This window comes from Eleutherodactylus coqui, chromosome 1 (genome assembly GCF_035609145.1).
Source record: "Eleutherodactylus coqui strain aEleCoq1 chromosome 1, aEleCoq1.hap1, whole genome shotgun sequence".
NCBI lineage: Eukaryota > Metazoa > Chordata > Amphibia > Anura > Eleutherodactylidae > Eleutherodactylus > Eleutherodactylus coqui.
Genome location: NC_089837.1, coordinates 303,443,435 through 303,458,475, shown reverse-complemented (window position 1 = coordinate 303,458,475; position 15,041 = coordinate 303,443,435). Strand labels below are relative to the sequence as shown.

The 15,041-nt window shown below is 44.5% G+C and overlaps 1 protein-coding gene across 2 annotated transcripts in view; it reads right to left on the bottom strand.

Annotated features, from left to right (window-relative positions):
* Positions 1-14,828, bottom strand: part of INPP5B (inositol polyphosphate-5-phosphatase B) — a 111,228-nt gene extending 96,400 nt beyond the window's left edge. Inside the window, exons 1-4 of one of the 2 annotated variants that reach the window (XM_066574790.1) lie at positions 14,811-14,828; positions 13,934-14,000; positions 6,916-6,980; positions 148-227 (exon numbers count right to left, since the gene is read on the bottom strand). In XM_066574790.1, coding sequence (XP_066430887.1) covers positions 148-227; positions 6,916-6,972 — 137 coding nt within the window. In that variant the 5' untranslated portion in view covers positions 6,973-6,980; positions 13,934-14,000; positions 14,811-14,828. Of the gene's footprint in view, positions 1-147; positions 228-6,915; positions 6,981-13,933; positions 14,055-14,810 lie in introns of those variants that run through there. The other variant, XM_066574792.1, reaches the window with a different exon arrangement.
* Positions 14,829-15,041: the final 213 nt, after the last annotated feature.

Sequence of the window (15,041 nt, the reverse complement as noted above, 5' to 3'; positions counted from 1 at the left end):
CAAAACTAAATTGCCCTCATTGTGCCACTAAGCCATTGTAACACAAAGTTTGCAAGTTCTAACTTTAATGGGAGTGGTGTTATGTCATTTTGGATAGCTGCAGAATGTTACAAACAGGCTATAAATATTTATGGCTTTTATACTTACGCTGCTGTGTCCTTGTTTTCTACCAGTCCAACAAGTCTGCTTTCATTGCTGTGAGGGTTAATTAAGACTCCTTGTACCGCATGATAGAATATGGATCAAGGATTACAAAGTTACTACTTTGATGTTAGTAAAGACTTTATATAGTTAGTCTAATTTATTTTGTCAGTCTTGTAATAAGAGATGAACAGAAAGAGAAAGAGATTTTACGGTAACTACAAAAACTTGTTTTCACGCAATGTAACAGCCTACAAAACATCGCTAACGTGAATGAAACCATTGGAAAGCATGGGCTTCACATACATGTGATTTGTAGCATTGTCGCATTGTGAGAAAATTGTGCGATTTTGTCGCCCGCATGAAAGTGGCCTAAGGCAAAGATTCTTGGCTGTAAAGCAAGACCAAGATCAATGCTCTAGATGCAATACAGCCTGAAATAGAGCCTGTAGAAACACAGTTGGCAGCTCTCACTTCATCTTCTACTTTAACCTCCCCTCCACCGTGCCATTTAAGTAGAGAGCTAGCTCTGATCATGGTCATTGCGAACAGCTGTCAGCTGTATAAAAAAGATGTAGAAATATATGTACATCATTGGTTGTTAAAGGGTTACAGTGCAGGTCAAGAGAGGGGGAAGAAGAAGGGGAGACCCGCCATTCACAAGCGGCACCCCGATCAGCCGCTACCTCAGTGGCACGAGCCCTGCTGGCGCCGCAAACAGCTCCTCCATCATGGCGCTGGACGGCAAGAGAGAGCGCATCCTCACCCGCTCAGGGAAGGCGGAAGCTCCGACTCCGCTTCAAGACAAGCAGCAGCAGAGGAGCCCCGGCGAAGGAGACACTCCACTAGCCAGCAGCACTCAGGCAGAGAGCTCACCGGGCGGCACACTCCCCACAGACATGCCGTGTGGCACCCTAGGCACTCCTGGCACAGCGCCAGAACTACACATGGAGCAGGCAGCTAACATGAAGGACCCGGCAGTGCCACTCCAACGCCAAGTGCAGCATTATAAGGTCAGTGAGGGGACCAGAGACCCACAACAGGAGACCCCTCCGAACTCCCTATCCCCACAGCTGCCCACACAGAGAGGCCACTACACCCCTGCAGCTACCGGAGAGGAGCCAGGGACACCCTATGGGGTTAATTACCACATGGGAATTTCATCAGGCCCGGGCAGCCCAGTGCAAACAGGGAAGGCAGCCACAACCTACCCCCCAACACCCCTGGCGGGAAACAGCAACACCAGACCAGGTAGTGCTGACCCACAGAGCTCGGCTTTCCTGACTCCGACGGGAACCCACGAATGCCTACCCCTGCCTGAACCCAACCTCCAAATCGAAGGGAGTGTCGATCCTAGTTGCCAGCTCTATCCCGTGGGAACACTCAGCTGCACACTGCGACCCCGAGGGAAGATGCATCTTCGTCAAAGGTCAGCTCGCCAACACACCAGTTACATTCGCGAACGTGTACCTTCCCAACTCCAACCAGGTACCTTTCCTAGAAAGGGCCCTGGAAGATTTGGACAAATTTAAGGAGGGCACCCTGGTGCTAGGGGGAGACTTCAATATTACACTAGAACCACACACAGATACCTCCAAGGAAAACAGCTGTCTCTCGCTGTCCGCACACCGTAGGATCAGGAAGATGCTCCACAAACACCAGCTGATAGACGCCTGGAGAATCCTACATCCCACCATCAGAGACTACACGTACTTTTCTCCCCCACACAACTCATACTCCAGGATCGACTTTTTCCTGATACATCATTCGACCCTCCCTCTACTAACCTCAGCAGAAATAGACAACATTACACTTTCTGACCACGCACCCATAACTCTTTCCCTAACACTCCCCACTATACACGACAGAGCCTGGCACTGGCATTTAAATGAATCCCTCATCCACAACAAAGAGACATCAGAACAAATACAAAAAGCATTAACTGATTACTTCGAAAACAACTGCGCCACAGACATGGATCCACTTACGATCTGGGAGGCGCATAAATGCGTAATAAGGGGCTATCTTATAGGATTGGGGTCCTGTGTTAAATCTACCCAGGATATCGCCATGGGTACAGAACTAACACTCCTAAGGGACCGAGTGAGAACTCACTGCTTGGGGCAGGCGAAGGGATCCCTAGCAAAATGTAGACGCCACGTCTACGAATTCAGTAACAAACCAAGCCGCACACTAGCACAGGCCCTTCGGGCTACCAGAGCAAAAACATATGTGCCACACATCTCCTCTCCTACCGGCAAAACCATGCACCAACCACATCAGATTACAGACGCCTTCCGCACATATTACCAAGAGCTATACAATTTAACCCCACTATCATGAGAACAAGATAAAGCCACACGAAAGACTAAAATACAAGAATACTTACAACAATCAAATATGAGAGGGCTCACAAGAGAGGCATCAGACTTATTAGAAGACCCGATAACACAGAGTGAACTGTCAACAGCGCTAACCGAAACCCAAACAGGAAAATCTCCCGGGCCAGATGGATTTACCCTCTCATATTACAAAAAATACTCAGAAACCCTAACCCCACAATTTCTACAAGCCTTTAACTCCATCACGGCAGGGAAAGAATTGCACAGAGACACACTAAGAGCCCACATTACAGTAATCCCAAAAGAAGGAAAAGACCCCTCACAATGTCAGAGTTACCGCCCTATCTCCCTACTGAACGTAGACCTAAAACTATTTGCAAAAATACTGGCGAACAGGTTCTCCCAACTTCTACAACACACAATTCACAGAGACCAGGTCGGATTCGTCCCCCTCAGAGAAGCAAGGGACAACATGACAAAAGCACTAAACCTAATCTATTTAGCCAAAAAATTAGCCTTACCAGCTTGTCTGCTGTCCACAGACGCAGACAAAGCCTTTGACAGAGTGGATTGGGATTTCCTGTTCGCCACTATGACCCACATGGGACTGGACCCTAAAATGTTAAGTTGGTTAAAAAGCCTATACTCCTGTCCCACAGCATTGGTAAGAGTTAATGGACAAATTTCATCTCCCTTCTCAATTACAAATGGTACGAGACAAGGGTGCCCCTTATCACCCATAATCTTCATCTTGTGCCTGGAGCCTTTCCTAACCCGAATCCATGCCAATCCGAACGTAATGGGGATCAAACTGGCAGACACCGACTATAAGATAGCTGCCTATGCAGATGACCTCCTATTCTTTATCACCAATCCACGAATCTCACTTCCGAACTTGCTAGCCGAAATCAAACAATACTCCAATCTTTCAAACTTTAAAATCAATTACCACAAATCCGCGGCCCTTAATATATCCTTACCTCAGTCGTTAGTTGGCAAGCTTAAAAATTCATTCCCATTCACTTGGGCTGGCAGCCACATCCAATACCTAGGAATACACCTTACTCCTGAGCTGGAAGGCCTATACGCGGCCAACTACCCCTCCCTCTTGAGTAAGATTAAGACAAACCTAAACTCATGGACGAAAGGCCTACACTCATGGTTCGGGAGATGTGCAATCTTCAAAATGAACATACTCCCCAGAGTACTCTATCTGCTCCAAGCACTCCCCATCAATGTCCCCAAACAATTCTTCCAACAACGGTCCTCCTTCACATCCAAATTTGTATGGGCAGATAAACCCTCTCGTATCGCTCGCGACACGCTGACAAGACCTAAAGAGGAGGGAGGACTAGGACTCCCTAACTTTAGCAGGTACCACCAAGCAACCCACCTGGCTCGCATAATTGGTTGGCACAGACACGGGGAGCTTAAACAATGGATCAGTATAGAACAAACTGCCACGTCCATACCACTGAAGGCCCTACCATGGATTCAGGATCAAATCACTACTGAATTGAGCCACCACCCCACAATCGGGCCTACCTTGGCAATAGCAGCGAAAATCCTAACAAGACCAGACATTGCCCCCAGACCCTCACCAATGTTTCCAGTACTGGGCAACCCCTCGTTCCCTCCAGGGATCGAAAACAAAGCCTTCCTTCTTTGGTTAAGGAGGGGTAGATTCCGAGCTGCTCATTTTCTGCATGAAGGCCAATGGCTTACCATGGAACACATCTTAGGGACACAAGACCCACACCCGATACCGTTCTGGCAAACAGTCCAATTGAGACACTTCCTCAACTCCCTTTCACACCCTAGCGCATTCACGCGGCCCAAAACGCAGTTCGAGACAATATGCAGCACAGAGGGCCCATCCAGACACACACTGTCACTCATGTACAACATACTCAACACAGAAACAGAACCACAACCCCCGGAATTCGCCGAAAATGGGAGGAGGACCTTAAAATTACAATGTCCCAGACAGAAAGGGAAAAAATATTCATGCTCACACACTCCTCATCCATATCCAGCAAAATTCAGGAGGCAGGATATAAGGTACTATCTCGCTGGTACAGGGTGCCTACTCGCCTTAACAAAATATATCCTTCGGTCTCCCCCATGTGCTGGAGATGCGGAACGGAGCAGGGGACATTTTTATACATCTTCTGGGAAAGTCATGTGTTGGCGAGCTTCTGGACAAAAGTCTGGCAGATAACCTCCAAATTCACCCATTACTCTATTCCAAAAACACCCGCCTTCTTCCTCCTACACCATAACGAGATTCCTATTTCAGTTTACAAAAATTCAGTTGCACGTCATCTGGTCACCGCAGCGAGATCCTGCATACCCAGACTATGGCGTCAGACTACCCCGCCATCAATAGCCCTTTGGCTTAACACGATTGGAGGAGTTCTGGAGATGGAGGACCTCACAGCTACACTCAAAGGTACCCAAGAAAAGTTCACAACGACATGGTTCCACTGGCTTGAGTTCCAAAACTCAACAGAATACCGGAGACTAATAGAAACCAACTAATCAGGGTTATAGAGTCCCCCCATCCCCACATCCCTCTCTGTCCTTCACATACCCCTTCCTCCACTACCCTATCTCCAACGTTTCCTATTGTATCATGTCTGGTGTCTAAGTTTGCATTTTCTTCTAGGCAAGTTTGCTTTGAGTACCAAACTCATGTAAAAGTTACCATTTTAGAAAGACATGATTACTGATAAATACAATAGAACCTAAATAGAAGAACAGGTCCTCGTCATAAACAAGAGACCCTAAGATGAGACATTAAGTGTGGTCCTCATCCACACACAAAGTTTAAAGTTTACTCAAAGTTTAGAAACTGACGGCAATACCGCCATTGTTAATGACAGGCTTATAAAAGAAAATGTTACCAAGAATGTTGACAACGATTCTACTTTATTGTACCACATATATGCTCTGCAACGACTCTCAATATTGTTTGTATTAAACTTGAAAATGAAAAATAAAGAGTTAAAAAAAAAAAAAAAAAAAAAGGGTTACAGTGATTTCCTGGAAGTACATTAGCATCATACGTTTTTACAGGACCCTTATAAAGATCTAGTGACAGATCCCTTATGAATCCTTTTGCATCCTCTAAGGCCCTGTTAACACAGCAGATGCTGCATGAAATCTAGAGCACTTTGCGCCAAGTAAGTGTATCATTCACAATAGGCGTCTGCACTGTCGTCTATGTAGTACAGCTTTGTTTCGTGTATGGATTCGAAATCCATATTGCAGAAAAGAGAAGTGACATGTCCCTACTTGACGTGTAATCTGTGTTGGGTTTTTCTCACGTAGATTAGCCTCATTAAATGAGGCGAATTAATGTGCGGATCTTTAGAGGCTGTAATACAAATCCATTGAAATCCCTGTCAGATTATTCTGACAAGGATTACTTCTGTTGAGAAAGCCTAATAGATCTTAACAGATCCCACTGATTTATAACAGTGACAGGGGTTTATTTCTTTACTGGATAGAGTACTGCAGCATGCCATGTTGTGCTCACCATCAAGCAACAATGGTAACTTGACAAAATAGAACTAGTGGTAGTGTGTACTGACTCCTAGTAATATACTGACTTCTACAGTCCCCCAGGAACTGGTACTGACCGCCATGATCAAAAAATCCTAAAAATAAGCAACTTACTGTTAAATAGAATGAGCCCTACATGCGATCAAAGTTGGCAATATAAAAGTAGAGACTAATGTAAGTACTAGGTGTCCATAACAGTCTACTATACAGTATATTGATGTAGGAATGTAGACAAGCACCGTCCCTTCTCCAAATCCTGTGCACTGAAAGTAGTAAAGTTTTCACATTACTCCTTTTCTGTTGGGTCTGTTAATAAACTGCTCACTGGTCGTTTCTGATTGTGTTTAATGAATCAAAACGGGATAGGGAACAAAAAGTGAGATATTTAAAGAAGATTTCCAAATTTTGAGTTGCAATTGAAATTCACCCTCTCCTAATCCCAAAAAGTAGTATGCTGCATTTCTGATCCATTTCGGAGTGTTAGCTGACAATTCCCACTAACGTGTACGGGATGATACGGCAGATAATAAATCATAACTGTGTTGTTTCCTATCTGTTATTTTCTCCCTTCCCAAGAGTTTATGGCATCCAATGGAACAAGCCAGACAAGGAGGCCCGAGAGAAGAATGCACCACCATGTGCCTCTATATAAAACTGGGGGTACATGGAGGTAGGGTATAGGCCCATAGCAGACTACGGACAGAGGTAGAGTATAGACCCATAGCAGGCTACAGACAGAGGTAGAGTATAGATCCATCGTAGGCTACGGGCACTATATTGCAGAATTGTACAACAAGAATCTGTGATGCGGTGACAAAGAACAACTCGCTTGAAAGCACTGTGCATATGGTGCGATAAAGGATACTACACTGCAATTCTCTTCTTTGTCCAGTGAGTCCTGGATTGCTATAGACTGGTCCATAATTGCATCTGTAAACACAAAATTGTATAGTCTTAAAATTACAGAATTGATTTATAACAATTATCTACATTACCTAATAGCTAAATAAGAGGGAAAAACATTATTTGACTTTATTTGAAACATCCACAGATAACATGTTCCTGGGTCTATGCACCTTTTCTTCAGATTAGGATAGAGCTATGTAATGATCTGAGTGTTTAGGGCCATTTTCACGGGATAATTATCGTGCAAAATTAGTTCAAAAAATAAATTTTTGCGATAATCATCACGTCTAAATGTTGAGCCATCATGCACTATTCATTTATACTTCATGGGTCGCTCACTTTCAACCAGCATGAAAATCATCGCTGGATCGCTGACTTCTCACTGAGTGCAAACACTCCCTGCTCAGTGCTGCACATAGAATGTGAAGCGCTGAGAAAGAATCCAGCAGCGGTGACGTCAGCGCTCGTGCAGTCGTTTAGATGACTGTTGCCCAGTCTAAATGGGAAATTAGGGTATGATGCGAATGCATGGATGAATATTTATTTATGCACCCATGTGAGTGTTTATTTGCCCATGTGAACATTTGCATATTAATGCACGTAAGTGAAGCCCCGCCTCTCACAAGATTAACCGGCGGTCATATTGGGGTATAAAGGCAATTAAAGCGGTGCTATCGGGGAGACTGCAGATGCAGCTAGAGGGGCTAGCAGAATATGTGTGTTGCTTGCCACAGCAGAGGGCCCAAACACTGTGAGAGGAAAAGGAGGACCCCATGGGAAGTGGCGGAGGCTGCCTCCGAATGGGGTCGCCATGCTGAGCCTGGATGGACAGCACCAACCAGAGAGATTGGACTTTGTAACTTCCTTCCTTCTGTTTTTGTCCTGAGTTGACAAACTCGCTTGAAAGCACTCACTCGGAGGCAGTCGTTCAACCCTTCCACCAGTGAACTGTAAGTGGGACCCCAATAAACCAGTATACACACTGTAAAGGATTGAAATGGCATACTTAGGCCGCATTCACACAAATGTATTCGTATTGTGTATTACGCGCGCATAATACACGGTTAATGGCACCAATGAAGGTACATTGATTTTCATTATTCCATTCACACTTGCGTATAAAATACGCTTTACACGTAGTTAAGAGAATAAATCATATTCCAGAAGATTTCACTGGTTTGCTCCAGATTGGTTATAATGTAAAGCTTCATGCATGATAATGTATTTGAACTGGCGGATGTCATCCGTTCAGCCCCCTAGCTTATTGAAAGGAAGTACAATACAAATATACTGAATATGACGCACCAATTACATGCATGTCCTTCCTAACATCATAACAACTCATGATTGGCCTAGTATGTAATGACCCTAATGATTAATATATGTTTATACCAAAGCAGCATAGACTTTAATAATATTCCAATCTGGACCAAGGAATCCAAGGGAGGAGTTAAGACACCCTTCCCCTATGAGCGGTGGGCATCGCAGGTCTTTCTCCTAAGAAACACATCTGGAGACCTTGTTAATTCCTGAGAACTGTGTGTAGGAGCGTGTTTGAGATACCGCACAAGAATGCAACACGCAAACAGTGTACAGTATTGCACCAGTTAACCATTTCACATGAAGTTGGATATATGAATATATATACATATGTTTGCGTAGGCTGATTTAAGAAACACAATTAGATTATTATTACTACAACAACATACAGGCAGACGCAACCAAAAACACGACAATACGCGGCGATATGCGATTCCCTATGCAAGTAAAATGCTGCAACTTTTACGCAGCGTTTTACAATACAGTCATGTGAGCCCGGCCTAATGGGTCGCCTGCATAGCCCTTGACAATGTTCAAGTTAATGTGACATTTAAGTACATTTGCCCTCCCATGAACTGGATACAGCTAACTTCCATAACATCTGTTAATAGTAGTTTGTTTTTTCATAAAAATGTGCCACCTCTGCCTCCATCTGTCACTGCTGTGCCATACCTTCCACCTGCAACACAGGCACATACCCCCCGCCCGTTACATGAGAAAGGAGCAGGTAGACCTTGAAATAAAGTTTTAAATGAAGTATTGTTATTCTACCATCAGCAAGTAGCGCATTATGCTGTTCCTTTTGTCTGAGGATCTATCCTCTGTCTGCATCCAACATATGCAGCTTCTTATATACATATACAGTCTAATACAGTCTATTAGGCGCAGTAAGGGCTCCTGCACACTTGAGTTTTTCTTGCATATTTTTTTCACGCGATATCGCTCCGTTTTTTTCACGTGAATGTCAAATGGGACTTTCTAATGTTAAAAACGCATCACACAAAAATCGCAAAGCACCAACTTGCGATGCGTTTTTAACATTAGAAAGTCCCATTGACAATCGCGTGAAAAAACGTGCAAGAAAAACGCAAGAGTGCAGGAATCCCATAAATTTTGCATCAAAATCCGCAGGCTACCTGCAGATTTTAATGTGGAAATGTAAATGTGTTAAAAACCTGCCTAGCAGTCCGGCATCAAAACCCGCAATTAGGGCTCCTGCAGACGAGTATTTTTGCGCGTGCTTTCGCATGCTCAAAATTGCTTGCGCAAATCACAGACAATAGAACCCATTAATTTCAATGGTCTCCCTCATATTCAGGGTTTTGTATTGTATTTTTGTACGCGCGAAAATCTACATGACATACTCGATTTTTGTGCAATGATACATTGAGCTTTGCATTTTTGGTGTGTTAATTGATAACACCTGGGACTGCTCGGCTGGTTCAATCACAGTGTGGGTGTATTAAGCGCCAATGTAAACGGTCCTGGCAGCACAAAAAAGTACAGTAAATAGCGCTGCTACGCATGTGAAAGCACGTGATAGCGCTCCCTTCACAGAGCAATCGCGTCATGCTCTCCCGAGCGTATATACGCCTATGCTCATCTGCAGGAGCCCTTAGACCTGCAGATTGTGATGTGGAATTCCGCAGCTACGGATTTGGGTGCATCCTGCAGGGTAATTCTGGCCTGTGTGAGAGCAGCTTTAGGGACCTTTAATACATGCGGAATATTTCTGCAAGACACAGCTAAAGATGCACCTAAAGGGCTTAAAGAGACGGCTGGAATTTAGCCCCGGAATCACGGCCATGAAAACCATGGCCTCAAGATGGGACGAAACGACACCATTGATATCAATGGTTTTGTTTCCACCATCGGGATTCTTAGGTGTTAGGACTTTCAACTTTTTTTCAAACTCGTGCACACTAGTTTAGAGTCTGAAAGGTAAAAAAAAAAGATTTTTACCTTGTTCATTCGCAACTCTGCTCCATAGCGGTGAGTGTAGTTGTGCATACTCCTATTTGAAGAAGCCCAGACACAGCATAATTTGCTGCTGCAGATTTTCGCTCCATTACCTGGATTTTGGAGCTGGATTTTTTGTGCCAAAGGCTGGGTTCACACTGGGCGGATTTGCTGAGGAAATTCCGTCCGGAATTGCGCCACGGCAAATCCGCCTGCAGCCCTAATCGTAGGGTTAGCGAGCCATGTGGACAAGATTTCTCAGAAATCTCGTCCACACGGGACGGCGAATCTGCCGTGGCAAAGCCTGCAGAAGCTTGCGCTGCAGCGTGGATTCGCTGGCCGCAGCATGTTCATTTTTTTTCTTCTGCTGCGGCCGCACTCTCCTCTATGGGCTAAATGCCGCGGGTTTTGAAGCAGCGGATTCCTGGCGTAAATCTCGCGTTTCTTCGCTGCGGCCAAACCGCAAGATTTCGGCCAGGAATACTACCCGTATGACCCCAGCCTTAAGGAGCATCTTGCAGAAATAATCCACATGTGTGAAAGGCCTCTAAGGCTGCACAACGCACCGCAAGCCGTGGTAAATTCAGCACCAAAATCTGCAGGCTACGGGTGACTACCCACTACAGATTTTTCTTCACTGCGAAATTCGCAGTGTTTTTTTTTCTGCAGGGGTCAATAGGACTTGTAATGTTAAAATCGTGATTGCGCAAAATTGTGATTTCGCGGTAAATCACAATTTTAACATTACAAGTCCCATAGACCCCTGCAGAAAAAAAAACGCTGTGAATTTCGCAGTGAAAACAAAACTGTAGTGGGTAGTCACCCTACATCTGGATTTTGATGCTGAACTGAAAATGGCTTAAAATTTGTCTGCCATTCCGCATCAAAATCCGCATCTAGACCTACGGATTTTGGTGTGGCATTCTGGAGCTGCAGATTTGGCTGCGTCCTGCGGCGTAATTCCGTCCCATGTGAAAGGTCCCTAAGGGAGTGGTTGAGATGAATCGTCTGTAACCATAAAGTGCAGCCTGTTTCCAAGTATATGTCTGCACTGAACATTACTGTGTAGTTGACAAGTGTCAGCTACAGTTAACTGCAACTGGGTCTACAATTCTTCTATTTTCCCCCCGCAGTGGCAGGAAAACGGATCTCGTTCTGCCAGGCTGCAGCAGAGATTAAAGTCGCTTGCAGAGGGCCCAGCTAAGATATCAGCCTATTCACCACAGGTCTTCTTTCTCTAAACAACATCAGGCTATGGCACTGGATTTCAAAAAGGTTTGTCTTCATGAGGAAATCCCTTTAATGAAGAAAATTGATAAACACTATCTTTATTCTAATGGTCTAATTTAAAGGGGTTTTGTCCTTTAAAAAGAAAACAATACTTACCTATTCCTCCCCAGGCAGTCTTTTAACCCCTGGCCATCCGGATCCTCTTCTTCTTGTTATAGAGCATCCGTTCTCTGCATTCTTCTTCCGGCAGGTCAGTGTACCCAGTCACTAGTCATGTACGTTCACTGAATAGCAAGGAATGTTGATCTATTGCCGAGACTGCAACGAGAGTTCATATACTATTACAGAGAGATAGCACGCATGAGCAGTCTCTGCAATAGCTCAGCACTCCCTGCTAGGTTGTGCATGCTGTCACTAATGACGAAGTGTACATTGGCTGGCAGAAGGAGAATGCCGTCAATGTACCCTTCGTCACAGGAAGAAGAAGAATCCGGATGGCTGGAGGTTAGGTGACCTGGGGGAACCAGGAGAAGATCGGCGGGTAATAGATGCAGTAACAAGACAAGCGAGGGAGAAATAGGTGAGTATAGAAGTTTTGTTTTCTAATGATAAAACCCCTTTAATGTATTCCCAGAATCATGTTTTATCACCCACCACACGATAGCTGATACCGTAGAACTGGGTCATACTGCTGAGACCTCCACCAAGCCCAAGAACCACTTTCCTGTGTCCCACTTTCCTCCTCACTGCACCCCACCCCTCCCGTAGTGAGAAGGAGCTTGCATGGAGCAGTATCCAAACAATTGTGGTGTCACTTCATTCAATTCAATGCCAAAATAGCTGAGTACAAGTGGTCAGCAGGAATAGGTGATAATTCTGGGATAACTCCTTTAATAGTATGTTGATTAACATTAACAGCAATCCTATAACGAAGGCCGCCTGGACACGAATGGATTTGCATTGCGGAATCCGTGGTCGGCGTCCGCAGCACATACCATTCATAGCATGCTATGGAAAATAGCTTCATCCTGCACACTTGCGGAAACTAAATGCAATTTCCGCGAGTGGAGGAAAAATCACAGCATGCTCTATTTTTGTGCGGTGTCCGCATGGATGGCTTCCATTGAAGTCAATGGAAGGTGTCTGACCCGCGGCCGATACACGATTGACATTGCGGACAGGTTGTGGATTCCGCATCATTGTCTAGCGACGGTGCAGGAAAAAAAAGATTTGAAAGAAAAATCTGTACTGCGCATGTCCGATGGCGAGCAGCCAGGTCGATCTGCAGTACAGATGAAGAAGGAAGAAGACAGATACACGCAGTCGACGTCTGGGCACAGGGCTGGACCACGCTACGGGCTCCTGCATGCGGAATCTGACCTGTTCGTATGCAGGAAGCCTAAAAAAACTAACAAAACAGCAGACAGAAAGGAGGAGGATATTGTATGGATGCAAAGTTCAGTCTTCCATGCTGACTGCAGTGACGCCTGTTGTATGCGCTTGCACAGTAGTTTAGTTGTTTGCCTCGTAACTGTTTCCATTGATGTAACCTTGATACCAATTTCAACAATGCTGTAACAAGTTGTTCTGCAGCTGCCAACAGCTATTGGACCACGTGCTTAAAGGGGTTGTCTCGCGGCAGCAAGTGGGGTTATACACTTCTGTATGGCCATATTAATGCACTTTGTAATGTACATTGTGCATTAAATATGAGCCATACAGAAGTTATTCACTTACCTGTTCCGTTGCTAGCGTCCCCGTCGCCATGGATCCGTCTAATTCTGATGTCTTCTTGCTTTTTTAGACGCGCTTGCGCTGTGCGGTCTTCTGCCTGGTGAATGGGGCCGCTCGTGCCGGAAAGATGGTCACCGCGTCGTCATCGTAGCTCCGCCCCGTCACGTGTGCCGATTCCAGCCAATCAGGAGGCTGGAATTGGCAATGGAACGCACAGAGCCCATGGGGTAAGGTAAAATTTTGAGGTTTGCCGTGAGACAACCCCTTTAAGGAATCACTATGTTGTGTAAAACTGCAGTAAGTTTATAGTGTTCCATAAGGCAGGATCAGGATTGGCGCAACTTTCTTACATGCTGTGGTCCCTGTCTCACTTCTGCATTTTAACAGAGAATGACTATGAAGGGGAGTAGGGGAGGCAACGGGGGCCTCTGTGAAGAATTATATTATATGTCCTCTGCATTAAGCATTTCTTCATTCATAGTGGAAATCCTCCTGCGATCCACATAGCGACTGCCATGTAGTATAGGACCCCTTTAAACTAAATGTATGCTGTAATACTTGGAAATCAGCTAGAAACTTTACAGAAAAACGTACAGCCGGAATTATGTGTGTCTTCCTGGAAACAATAAAAGCCTTGTACAGTATCACAAGCGCAGGCATAAGATATGCATGCAAGTGGGTATATGCCAACACCCATATACAGCAAATACAATTATCAGTAATCATTTATTTACCAATCAGCTCTGCCAAGTTGTAAAATGGGGGCCACTGGATGATGTTTTCTTCTTCAGACAGAGGAGGCTGGGAGAATACAAGAACACAGGACAGTTACTCCCTCACTGGCCTACAATCTGCTGGGCTACGTCAGCATTTCCTTTCCCCTCCTGTCACCAGTGATTTCACTGTAAGCACTTGAACTTCCCGACTTCACCACTAGATGGAGATAAAGTGCATAAAATGCTCATTTAAGAACAGGCTTTTTTTTACTGCTAGAAATAGCAGGTGGATTTCCATTTGGGATCTATTGACTAATAAAGCAGAAAGTTTTACAGGTTTCGAATGTATTTCTGTATGGTAGATATATTTTTTCCATCTATGATGTTCCATTATAAAATGATATGCAATAAAACAGCACACTTCCAAACCTCATTGTTGAATGCCATTTTTAAATCTCCAGTTTAGAATAATGTACTGGCTTCTTGTGCCTTAAACTGATCTTTAACAGGATACACAATCAGTGACCAATTCAGGCCATCCTTCAATATTTAAAAGCGTAGATGTAAATCCCAGGGAACATGGCCATATGCTGCTTTTACTTTCATACATGTCCACGCACCAAAGTGAATATATACAGAGGCTTCACTTTGCCCGTCATAGACTGCTCTTTTATAATTCCAAACTGCTTGAATGTACCTTTTATCAAATTGAGAGAATCTCTCTTGCGCTAACTCATAGGCTAGCCATATTACACTGTCATTGTTAGCTGGTTAGTTAGTTGTTCTGATGTAGCAAACGTGGAAGGTGGTGTCCAAGTATAAAAAAGTATATTTTTTTTACATTTTTTTTAAATAGCCGGGCATACTATAAAATAACAAGAGAATCAATACTTACCACTTTTCTCCACCTAGGAAGCAGTGAATCTCCCACTGTCAGCACTGGCAGGAAGTTAGGTGACTACTGCAGGTAATCAGGGGCTGCAGCATCCCATTCCGAACTCCTGGTATCATAGTAACATAGTATGTGTGAAGGTTTCAGGCCTGAATATAATTTTATTTTGTTTATGTGAAGGTCATATGCTACATGAGAGAGACAAAGCGCATAATGAAAGACTATGGAGAAATA